The 13,205-nt window shown below is 33.0% G+C and overlaps 1 protein-coding gene across 7 annotated transcripts in view; it reads left to right on the top strand.

The window, feature by feature from the left end:
* LOC124360069 (dystrophin, isoforms A/C/F/G/H-like) overlaps positions 1-13,205 on the top strand; it is a 1,186,422-nt gene that overhangs the window by 1,167,660 nt on the left and 5,557 nt on the right. For 5 of the 7 annotated variants that reach the window (XM_046813341.1, XM_046813339.1, XM_046813338.1 and 2 more), the window contains 11 exons: positions 863-999; positions 1,110-1,314; positions 2,471-2,556; positions 3,666-3,850; positions 4,017-4,159; positions 5,008-5,119; positions 6,000-6,259; positions 7,051-7,188; positions 7,709-7,940; positions 8,598-8,715; positions 11,262-11,360. In XM_046813341.1, coding sequence (XP_046669297.1) covers positions 863-999; positions 1,110-1,314; positions 2,471-2,556; positions 3,666-3,850; positions 4,017-4,159; positions 5,008-5,119; positions 6,000-6,259; positions 7,051-7,188; positions 7,709-7,940; positions 8,598-8,715; positions 11,262-11,360 — 1,715 coding nt within the window. Of the gene's footprint in view, positions 1-862; positions 1,000-1,109; positions 1,315-2,470; positions 2,557-3,665; positions 3,851-4,016; positions 4,160-5,007; positions 5,120-5,999; positions 6,260-7,050; positions 7,189-7,708; positions 7,941-8,597; positions 8,716-11,261; positions 11,361-12,775; positions 12,790-13,205 lie in introns of all 7 variants that reach the window. The other 2 variants (XM_046813335.1, XM_046813336.1) reach the window with 2 other exon arrangements.

The following is a 13,205-nucleotide window of genomic DNA, read 5'->3' as shown; positions in this document are numbered from 1 at the left end:
ACATTTACAATAGTTGAATAAATGTCTATTAGGTAACAGTGCATTTCTTAATACTAACAATATTAAATAATATCAACAAAATTCAGATTATGCTTTGATTGTCAGTATCTTTTTAAATATTACTTTAATAATCAAATTTAAAAAAATTAAAAGTAATCAACTGCAGAATTAGTGGAGGAGTTTGTTTGCGTGAATTCAGCATACGTCTTGTCTGTTCTCGTCTTACTACCTCAGCAACAATAATTGAAACAAGATTGAACTTGCTGACTTCTTCTGTTTGTTGCATATTTTAGAATTACCAAAGAAAGTTTTAGATCTGGGCAGTTTATAACTTACCTTACATTTCTTATTGCGTAAATTTTGGAGCAACTATAAATAGTTCCATATTTCAAAACAAAACATGTGTAAATATAACAGACAACTTTCCTTGTTTCAATTGGAACTATAATAAATAAAACCTTGAATTGAAAACTAAATTTATGATCATTTATTTACTCATTTGTTTTACATTTCCATATCATAAACATCATAAAAATATTTCATTGAATGGCCAGCTGTTCTGGATATCTGGGAAGAAGGATGTGGCCAGCTGTGGTGGATGACAAAGTAAATTACAAAATATATCCAAGCCCTTAAGGAATGGTGGTGACCTGTATTGTGGACAATCTGAGCGCTAAATATTAAATTAAAACAAAATAAAGTAAACTCAATGTGAGAATTGGTTTAATATATTTTTATACAGAAAATAATATTAATTATTATTGTGTTTTCAGTACTACAAATATTATATCAGTACTTTAAAACTAACTTGTTAACCACATCAAGTGTTCAATTGGTAATCGTAATTTTCCATCTTTTCCAGTCACCAGTTGGAAACGACTCATTGGGACCATCCAAAGATGATGGACCTGATGAACTCACTAACCGAATTCAACGAAGTTAGATTCTCTGCCTACAGAACGGCTATGAAACTGCGCACAGTCCAGAAGAGAATGTGCCGTAAGTTGTATTCTATTATGTTTTTCAAGTCAGTCATAAGTCTCAGAAAGCGAATCAGGGCCCCAATATTTGTTATATCCGATTCTCCAAAATATGTCTCTGACCCCCAGTTGATCTGCTGAGCCTGTCACGAGCGGTGGAGTCATTCGACAGTCACGGTCTACGGGCCCAGAACGACAAGCTGCTGGATGTGACGGACATGGTCACTGTACTCGCTAGCCTCTATGAGCTGCTCGCCGCGGAGAACCCTTCCCTTGTCAATGTGCCTCTCTGTCTGGATCTGGCTGTCAACTGGTTACTCAACGTATACGACAGGTCTGCATAAATTCTCTCCTATAGTAATAGCAATTGGTGATTGCGTCTAGGGGCCAGGTAGTCACCTTGTGTTCACGCACACGCAGAAGGTTGGGACCTTCCCAGCACCTGCGGTTTTACGTACTGAGCTATTCACATCTAAGACTCAAGACTAAGCAGTACTCGTCTCAATTGCATTTGTTTATACATTGTTTGTTTTTTTTTTTATTATGTTTACAATCTATATATACTAAACACTTTAGGATAAATTCCAAAATGATTTTGGAAGTGCACTAGGTAACTAATAAGGCAGAAATGTGGCTGTCATAATCCCCTGCACTTGTCGGTGTTGGAGTAAAACTACCTGGGGCCCAACTGGAGTCACCATTTGCTGATGCAATAAGAAAAATCATCATCATTATCTCATAAATTGGGAATTAGTATTCACTTGATCTACCAGTGATTATTGACGTTTCTCTTGATTTAAATTTGTATTGAATTTGTTCAATTTAAAATCTAGTGACAAATTACAATTATCTTTGCACGCTCAGGCTCTGTGTGTCACGGACATTTTTTTTACCCTCCTAATTGTTTTTTACTTTTTAAAATATAGCTTACATTTTGGTATGAGTTACATTTATTTAGATATCTTAAAATACTTTGGTTTTAAAAAACCCAATTCAAATTAAAGTTTATTAGCAATATTTGAATATATTTAAAGCTACTATGTTATGAGCTATTCCAGAGAGCTGACTTCAATTTATGTAATTCTGTGAGCTGTTTCGTTCAGTTTTGATTGGAAGAATGGTGGATCAGTGTGTTTGTATTGTGTTCTATTTCTACTATTTTCACCTTTATTGACTTAGTGAAATGGATGTAGTGTTACATTTATTCCATGTGGGCTCTTACCTGTATACTTCTACATTCCACACAAATTCATGTATTCTTTAAACAAATAAATGTGTAATCTTTTATACAATGAAAAATAAACACTAAATACACTGAAATTACACTATGAGGTTCATGAAAAACTCAGTTTTGTGCTTTTACAATGCACACTGGCTCTTGGCTCCTGGACTGATGTTTAAATCAATCAGTTCATTTTTCGGTTTGTTTTGTTGAATGTGCAGATTACAGAAAGGTGTGTGTACTAATAAGCACAATGTCTATGTTACAGCCAACGCACGGGTCAGGTTCGGGTGCTGTCTTTCAAGGTCGGTCTGGTGCTGCTGTGTAAAGGTCACCTTGAAGAGAAATATAGGTGTAAGTTGTACAACCCATATACAACTAATCAAATAAGATAGTTAGCTTCCAGGTAACAGTTCTGTACTATGCTCTGTGATAAAATATTTAATCAATCATTTAATCTGATCTATATAAAGATTAACATTTAAAATACAGTCTTCATTTGATCCTTGATAAACATAATTCTCCTGAATATTTCGAATCTTGTGTGTAGTGAATATCTCAAGTTTTTACTGTTGTGTAGTGAATGTACAGTCCACTCTCGATAACTCGAATTTCAAGGGAACGGCTGTTTTCTTCGAGTTACGTATAGTTCTACTTAAGAATAGTTCGAGTTATAGAGGTAATATTTCACTAAATTCGACTTACAGAGGTAAACAAAATAAAATTCGAGTTATAGAGGTACAAATAAACTATGTTTTTTATTCTCTACATCCTTTACAAAACTAATGTATGTACTGTAACTACATACAGCATTTGTACTTACTGTCACACTGCAATGTATGCCTACAATTCATACGTACATACAATTCAAATTTGAAAATAATCCTTAATTTTCTTCTGCCTAAGGCTTTTTTCAGAATTTAAGTCTATAATGTTCTCAATAACAACAACAGCAGAGAACACGTTGTCTGGTACGTCACTTGATTGTTCTAAGTAGCTACGTAAAGTGTTAACTGCGGCCTTTTGTAGACAGTCGGACAATTCAGCGACATGTCCAGACCTGTTCGGCTAGGTCTATGACCTAACACAGGTTCGCTGTAAACACAGCACAGCTTCGTGTTAGCGAGGGCTGATCTGAAAATTTCGAGTTGTAGAGGTGATGTATTTAAAGACTTCGACTTATCTACTGAACTTCGAGTTATAGAGGTAATTTTTCTATTACTTCGAGTTATTGAGGTAAAATTCGGGTACAAAATTAATTCGAGTTATGCATGGTTTTTTTTCCGAATTAGGCAGGTTATCTCAAGGGAACGGAAAAAAATTCGAGTTATCAAAGAATTCGACTTATTGAGGTTCGAGTTATCGAGAGTCGACTGTAATGGTGACATATGAATGACATTGGTAGAGATTCTAGAAGCAAAGCCGTGTATGGAACATTCACCAGTTATTTGATTGTGTTTCAGACTTGTTCCGACTGATAGCAGACCCTAACCGCCTGGTGGACCAGCGCAAGCTCGGGCTGCTGCTCCACGACTGTATACAGGTGCCTCGCCAACTGGGCGAGGTGGCAGCCTTTGGTGGGTCCAACATTGAACCCTCAGTGCGTAGCTGCTTTGACAAGGCGGGCAAGGACAAGACCACCATTGAGGTATGCATACAAATTCAAACCGAGTTAGCAACCAAAATGAGGTAGCAAAACCAAATTAATAACTAAATGTTAAGTGTTTATTTTAAATTTGTTGATATTGAGTTGCCTACAACTCATTATTTGATGAATTCTTTCAACTGCTACATTCACTGCTGTTTATCTGCAGGCTGTGCACTTTTTGAATTGGCTGCAGCAAGAGCCGCAGTCCATGGTGTGGCTACCTGTGCTACATAGACTGTCAGCTGCCGAGACTGCAAAGCACCAGGCCAAGTGCAACATCTGCAAGGAATATCCCATCGTTGGCTTCAGGTAACATAAACATTTTCTGTCATAAAACATTACAACATTAGAGATGTTAAAGACAAAAGTACTGGTTTATAAATGACCTACAAAATGTTTTCATCTCTTGATCAGTCGGTATTTTGGGCCCAAATAACCTCATGCACTAGTTAAAAAAAATCATATAAAACTATGAACATATGATAGAATATAATTATGCCAAGATCGAAAAACTATGAAATTTAATATCTGAAGGTGGTAAGAATAGGAGGAAGGTTTCGTTAACAAGGTTTCATTATTAATATATCAAAAGTACATACCGTAATCTATCTAGAGACAGGATGTTTTGGAAATCCAGCAGAATGGTTGCCATGATGTGTAGGAAAAGAGGTCCTATGAAACTTTATTTGAAGTACAAATATAGAGTTTAACATTATTTACTTAGAGCTATTGGTTTTAAGATAATACTCTGACATAATATAATAAGGACGGATAAAACAAACACAATATTAGCATACACTTATGGAAATTGCAAAGCATTTTTTAGAATTGTTTGAATTTTAGAAGTTCTTGAGCTTTGGTAATCAGTAAAGAACTCAAGCGTGACTTCTAACTCGTTGCATTGATTACATGTATTTTCCCTTTTTTGTCAGTGAGACGTTCCTTGAAAGTGCAACAGCAGAACGATTTGGTGATTCACGTTATGCTGTGACAACAGCTAACAGCACTTAGCAGCATCTTCCAGACATCAACAATGACAATACTATTATTGTTTTCAGCAGAGAAACATCTATGTGATTATCTCTTTCTGGATTCTCAGTGCAGACATTGATACACCCACCACACTTAAAGGGTTAACAGTGGATTGTTTGTTCCAGATACCGGTGCTTGAAATGTTTCAACTTTGACATGTGCCAGAACTGCTTCTTCTCTGGTCGTAAGGCTAAAAACCACAAGTTAACTCATCCAATGCAGGAGTATTGCACGGCGGTAAGATTCTAGTCTATTTTTCTTATCAGTATTTGGGCCACTGATTTTCTATATTTTTCACAATGATCTCCTATCCATCACCTAATCCCTGTACCAAACATTTTACCTTCACATCAGAATCATTTGCTTACAATACATTTTTATCATACTTCATTCCAGTTCAATACCCAAATATTACTCTCTGTATTCAACCCACTTTTTCCTTCTGTGTATAACTCACCATTTCAGCCTGAAGTTTGTTTTCCTATTTCTTTATATTTTAAATTCCTCTGATATGGTAATTATTTATTAATTATAATCTATTACATCTCTGTATTACTGTAACATTCTATTTTGAACCGCTTTCAATTATTTTTCCTGTGGATTTTTTAATAGTGTCTTGGTTTTGTAGATCATTACTATACTTGCTGGTATCACAAATATATCAATTTAAAATCTTAAGTGGTTTATAAAGCTTATTTTTTACCCTGTGATACACTTTTCACTGTGACTGTTATACAATCACATAACAAACTAAAGAAATTAACGAGTGAATTCTTAGAATACTTCAGAAAATTAATGAAATACAACTACTTGTTTGCAAAATTCGGGACAGGTAGTTTCTATAATCTTAAAATATATAACTGACATAGAGTTCATAAATGAAACCTGATTCAAATGTATACAGTATAAATAAGAAAAATTGTATTATTCTAAATTAGTTGCTATCTTTTCATTTCTAACTTGTTAAGTGATATAAGTATGATCCTCGATTAAATCTCATTAAAAGCTGATTAAATCCTGATTATTGATTGTCATGAAATGTAACAATACTATATGTAAAAGAACTTTGGGTTCACGTGATCTGCTTTCTTCACTTACGTGTTTTTTCTGTGTGTAGACAACGTCAGGAGAAGATGTGAGGGACTTCACCAGGGCTCTGCGTAACAAGTTCAAGTCTAAGAGGTACTTCAAGAAGCACCCGCGGATGGGCTACCTGCCAGTACAGACTGTACTGGAGGGTGATGCTTTGGAGAGTCCTGCTCCCTCGCCCCAACATTCCACACTCACTGCGCAAGACATGCACACGCGGCTTGAGATGTACGCGTCACGACTTGCAGAGGTCGAGCTGCGTACACGTACCAATTCTACCCCTGACTCGTGAGTCTTGATTTTTACTATTAAATTGCGGTTGCTTGTTGTATGAAAAGTTTTAATTTTGAGTTTGGTCTTAACTTGTTAGACTGGTAATAATATTTGTTACTTTATAACAACTGTTTAACCAATTTTAATATGCTTAACCATGGCAGGACGTTAAACATTCAAGAATTACAATATGATAAAAAACTAAATAATGAAAATTTTTTAATTTGAGTAAATTTAGTTGTAAGGACTCAAGTATTAAATATTAACATTTGACTAATTGACTATTATGAATGATTTATTTAATTAATTGATCATTATAGTAGTTTTCTGTACCTGCTTTATAATAGAATTCTGTTTTGCTCAGCAGTTATCTTCATCTCAAAAACAGGAATATGGCTTTTTTTAATAAAACAGTGGTCATTAGGTAGTTCATTGTTTATAAACATTGTAATGAACAATTTCCTTAAAGAGTGAACTAAACTCCCTTCTAGTTGGGGTTTATATTTTCCTACATTTCTATGACATGATAATGTAAATACACTCGATATCATACACTTATATTATATGAGGAAGCATAACACACTAGAATTGTACACAATTTAAGTGTCATTAAGAACTGTGCTAGATCCTAATTTTTCATCTGTATAGATCCTAACATGAGCATACCACTATGTGTGGTAAAGCTGGAATGAAACACATCCATAAATTAATAGAGGTTTGAGTTGTCAGTTGTAACAAAACGTTAAACGGTTTAAATATTAAATCGATAATTGAATAGTCAAGTGACTTTACCCCGTGTGTTCCAGTGAGGACGAACACCAGCTAATAGCTCAGTACTGTCAGTCACTCAACGGTGGCGAATCAGTACCTGTTCCCCGCAGCCCTGGACAGATCATGGAAGCCATAGAACAGGAGCAGAGGGAAGAACTGGAGGCTATGATCAGGTATGTTACCCATGTGTCCTCAGCAGACGAGATAAAAACAGCAGATTACTCTTCAGAGGCTCATTAAGAGACATATCTTATGTCTACTAGCTTTAATGGTATGAGTACAATTTCCTCACGTATATTTTGTTCAGGAATTTTCAGAGAAATGTTTGGTTGGAACACCTGTTAAACGAATAAGTTCCACAACAGCTAACCACATTTTAAAATAAAATCCTAATAGTGATGTACAACCAAAACGTAAAATATTTCCAATCTTATTTTTAATAACAATTTTCAACACCAATTCTATTCAGGTCAATTTTCTCTAAAAGTAATATTTGGGCTGATTCAATATTATACTATTGGTTTATAATTGTGGGTTTGTAATCAGTGAGAGAATTTTCTTGTCCTTCCAAGAGTTCCTTTTTAACCAACTTCTATCAAGATCGTTTCTTTTTTCAATACAATAAATTAGATGTGACAAACTGAATAAAAATCTTTATTACCAGGACGTAAAACGCTCTTTGGACTTTTATAGAGCACTAGAGGAGGAGAATGCCAACTTGCAGGCAGAGTATGAGCGGCTGCGCAACAAGAGTACGCCTGAGTCGACGCCTGAGGAGCTGCAGAGCGGAGACAACGACATGGCGACAGAAGCCAGATTGCTAAGGCAGCACAAGGGCCGACTGGAGGCCAGAATGCAGATACTGGAAGATCACAACCGACAGCTGGAGGCGCAGCTGCAGAGGCTAAGGCAACTTCTGGACGAGGTTTGTAAAAATATTATAATATTCTTTGCCAACAGAAATTGACATAACACTAATGAACATTTGTTACATTATTATCGACTAGGGTTAAAACCAAAAATCCATCTTAAACAATATGAGGGCAGTCCTCTTCTTCTTAAAATCCCCACACCGCTATGATTGACCTTATTCTTTCATCTTTAATTTAAAACGAGTTGTTTTAAAGTATAGATAAAAGCACTAAGCAATTGTTTGATCTACTTTGATAAAATGTTTATAATACTCCATAATTTGTTAATATTATATTGATAAAGGATCTCTTTTTCTACCTATAGTATGATACGGATTTCACTTATAACAGTATAACGCTATACAAAGTTATCATTTTTGCCTCCAAGTGGTTAATTGTGTGATGTCAGAATTACACATTTAGTATCCGTTTGTTTGTAGTTTTACATTGTATTTAGTTTATACAGTGCTATGTAAATATTTGTGATGCAATACAAATCTAAAGGTTATGCAAATTACGATAATGTTCATCGTGTTTTTGCCAATCATCTACAGTTTTTATGTTATCTTAGAAATCAATTTTCTGTCCTCAATAGGGTTTTTAATGCTTTTTATTGCCAAGAGATTTACTGGAGCAACTATAATCATGTAATTAATCAACGTTATGTCCAGCCTAACTCAAGCGGGTCACCCATCAAGACGGGGACGCTGCAGACACGCTCAGTCACTGCATCCCAGCTGGCAACCGACTCCCCGGCCAAGATGAATGGCCACTATTCGGATCACCAAGGTGCGTACTTGGCTGCGGGCTTAAATGTCTGGGGATACAGAATAATAAGAGTACTCTGCACTATCAAGGGGTTGGAATTTAGTTTTAGAGGCATTTAAAAAAATAATGTTTGCCTTCATTTCTTAACTTTTTTAAATTGACTATTAATATTTGGAATGATTCCACAGTGGTGCTTTTTTGAAACAACCTCACTGTTATCAGTTACTCTCTAAAGACTCACAAGTTTGGGAGAAATCAAATTCCTGATTTATAGGTTGTCACAGGAGAGTTCCTGCTTCTGAACACGTTTCTACGCAAAATCACAATTAACAAATTAATTTTGTAAAACCACATTTTTAGAGTTACTTGTGTTTTCAATCAATATGGCATCAGAAGCCAACCTTCTTCTTGCTCATGAATCTACTCTCTTGCTATCAATCAATAGTGTACCCCACATTATATGTAATACAAATTATATTCTTTCCTTATAAATTGCATTCTTTCTCGCATTATTTTCTATTCATCGTGTTATTTCTGCATAATTTCCATTTGTATCATATGTCATTGCATTCCATGATACCTAAATCCATTCAGCGATCAATTTATCAATTTTAGTTGTCAATTTTAGAAATGTCTTATGTCTCTGTTTATATAAAATGGTGTATTGTAAATATTCTAGTTCCATTGAAATGAACTTGTGTTATTTTTTTTATTAAATGCAAACATGATTTTTTTTTAAACATCACTCACTGAATGGGTGAATCTTATGGTGAATCACTACCGAGTTATGCAGTTTATTTATAACTCAGTTAAAAATTATAGCAAATGGTATTAAGTAGGAACCAGTTTGATGTATAATCCATATTTTGTGAACACAACTATAGCAATTCGTTGCTAAAATAAATAAAATCAACAATCTGCAAAATATGGTTCAGAACATGTACTTTAAGAAATAATGTAATTGAACTATAATTCTTCTTTAATTAAAGTACGTCAACCCTTTAAGTGCCAGATTTTAATTAGAATTATAGTCAAAAATCCCAAGGATAATTTTAGAGGGGATGTTCAAAAGTGGTCTACAATTCTTAGCAATTCACTTACAGTTATTAAAATTTACATAACTTTGTTATTTATTAACCAATATTTATCATTCTTTTTTGTTTTGTGCAAGAATATTATTTCAGAATATTTTTAATATTCTAACCCTTCTTAAAACAAAATTCCTACTTGACTTTTTTATTCAGAAAAAATCCTACACACAATGAAACAAAAAACTTTAAATAATTTTATTTTCAACATATCCATTAATTTTTATAAAATAATCTCCAAATGTAAAAATATGATAACATACTAAAAATTGATTCCGACATTATTCATTATTGAATGTCATCACCGTTATCGATTGAGCAACTGTTTTTGTGATAATACGTTTAACAAGAAAAAATTGTGTGCAAATTAATATAAAATTATTGTAAAAACATAAAATGTTATCTTTTTCGAAATATCCTAATTGAAAACTCTGGTCACCTTTACTTTGGCATTTGAAGCATGTTTTTAAAACGTCCAGTTACTCAGACATTGGCACTGAAAGGGGTTATAAATGTGTATAAATAGTAATATTTATTCTTTTGTGGAAGTTGGTTGTGGTCACTCAAATTATTGAAATAGTGGCCACAGGGTCACCTTTATAGTAATTTTTCTGTGAGAGGGAGTAATCAACCGTTTTAGTAACCATATGTCAAAGAGGTTCCTATTTACGTATGTATTCACTATTTAAGAGTTTATCCATACATCCATATTCATAACACTCAGTAGTTATGAGCAATGCATGGGGGCAATGGTTAGTTAATGGAGGTATGTTTTTTATCAATTAACTACATATCATAGTAGAAATAAATTACTAATGAGGTTAAAACGAATGAAACATTATTTGTTTACGAAAAAGTATCACCTGTAACTAGAAATTCATTAAGGCAATAATGAAAACATTAATTTTGTTATATTGATTATTGTATGAGAAGACTGCAAATTTAATAATTTTTTTTGTTAAGTTTTGCATTGATAGTAAACTTGTTGCTATATACAGCCCATCTGGTAAATAGTATTATTATAAAACTCAAAGTTGTTTTACTTCGCCAGTTTCATATATTTTATAATGTCAATAAAAAAAATCTGATCATAGTAAATAACATTAAATATTATCCTGTTAATTAAATTTTTTCTAGTAATTTGTTTTGTTTTATATATTTTACTTAAAAAATATTTAATATATTCAAACTGAAAATAAATAATATAACAGTATTAGTTTTTAGCATAAGAATTTGATACCGAATTTTCAGCAATAATCGTAACTTACTCATAACAACACATGAATTGAATCTAATTTATTGATCTGTTTAGCAATAAAAATATACCTGCTATGTTCATTGATGTATTGTTTTACGATCTTGAATCAAATGTCTCATTAAACGAAAATCGAGTATATAGAGACATACCTCCATGATAAAGGGTGGGTAGTGTTGCCAAGCTAACCTATGGGTACAAGACGAGGTGTTGTGTTGTGGTAGGAGGTCGATGGAGTGAGAGTGGGCGAGGCAGCCTGGATCGCCCCCCTCCACCTCCTGTGAGCGCCTCCCAAAACCTCGGCAATTTACATCACATGGCAGGTCTGCACTAGGGCATGTCTTGGCTTGTGTTCCGTGTCTTGAAGCATGGTTATGGGCTAGCTTCCACCTTAGTTCCACAATTTCATTTTTTGCTTTTAAAAGGTTTTCTTGGGCATGGAGAAAATTTCATCTTTGTTAAGTTTCTTGTATTTATTTTTTGTTTGTTTTAGGCTTGTTATTTTTTAGCTTGCAACGTTTGGTTTGGTTAAACACTAATTATTATTCAACTAATATTATTTTTAAGCCATAATTATATCGGTTTAAGCATGGATATAAAATAAATACAATTCTTCAGCAGTTCTAACATTGCATTTTCTTTCCATTCTTCTTATTTTGTTGGTTGATTATTTTAGTGTATATGAATACATCTCTTTCTATACTGTCACTATTACTTGTGAACGAATGTCTTCAGTATCTATTAGTTGTATTGTAAATTTAATCATAAAATTCACAGATTTAAATAGTCAGTTTGTTCACTATTCATTTATTATGGTAGTAGGTATTGATATAATTAATTTCTCTCTGAATAAAATTTGTAAGTAATCTTGTAAATTTGCATCATAAAAATTTAAATAATGAATGGAGATGGATGGTGTAATTGTTTAACAAATTTCACGAGATAGCTTTATTAAATAAAATATATTTCAACAAAAAAAAACATAAACAGGTCTTTAAAACAAAATACATTATTCCGTCTTTAAGCAACAACTAATTATTATAATTATTTCATGTGGAGTAAGTTTCTTTTCTAAAAGAATAAAGAAGGGAATGGACATTTATCAATTATGTGTTCAAAACAGTTACCAGTTAGCTCCAATCTAATTTATTTTTGTAACTGTATTTAGGTAAAACATATAACTAACCGTAAACTAGACGTATTTTATTTTGCCCCTTAACAACAATAACTTTAATTTTTAATTGTTTTACCTTTAATTTATATTACGATATAGTTATAATAAATCTTAATTGAGTCTTTATACAATTTAGCTATAGCTTTTAAAAATATATAAACTATATTGGGTTACACGAGGTTGTTAAGTAATCCCTTCTATATATTTTCCTTCTACCATAAATTAATCTTATAGCACTATGTCTGATTCCCAAGTAAGAAAACAACACTTTGAATTTCATATGTAATCTTGCTTTTTGAAATAAAACCGTCAGTTTCTTTGTTTAAACTATTATGAAAATTATACTAAAACTGGTAAAGTATATAAATTATCAGATTATTAAATGTTTGTTCTGAGTTTATGGTCTCTCTAAAACTACAAAACTCAAAGCAATCGAATTTTTTGTTTTAGTAATTATTTACATGATAGCAAATTGTAGTTGATTAAAGTAAAGTTAGTTTTATATTATAGAGAGCACTTTTAGTAGTTTGACTTTTCACACGTATTTTTGTTTTCATGCTCCAGCTGGAAGGATATAGGTAGGTATGTTTTGTTTTCTAATTTTTGTAGCGTTTTTTTTTTTGCACAACAAACTTATTTTTGCTGTTAAATATCTATAAACTCCATACCATGTACCAGATCAGTAAAATTGTTTATCTTCTAACTAATGTTATGTTATGAAACGACTTATGTTAATTGTACGAAATTGGTAACAACAATTTTTGTGATTTTAATAGATGAAATACTTTTTATCTTACTGTATAAGTTTTTAACCCTAAGAGCGCTACAAGTCGCGATTGTGGCTCATTTTAGCACTACCAAAAGGCTTGAGAATCGTGATGCATAAGCGAGAATCGTCATGGCGCTGTTATTGATTTAACATATGTGTGTGTGTCTCATTTAAAACTGTTGTTATATTGACAATCCTGCAATCATTTGACATCTAGCTACAATT

Source organism: Homalodisca vitripennis, chromosome 4 (assembly GCF_021130785.1).
Source record: "Homalodisca vitripennis isolate AUS2020 chromosome 4, UT_GWSS_2.1, whole genome shotgun sequence".
Lineage (NCBI taxonomy): Eukaryota > Metazoa > Arthropoda > Insecta > Hemiptera > Cicadellidae > Homalodisca > Homalodisca vitripennis.
The sequence above is the reverse complement of the archived record's forward strand: the minus strand, read 5'-3'. Positions and strand labels throughout refer to the sequence as shown.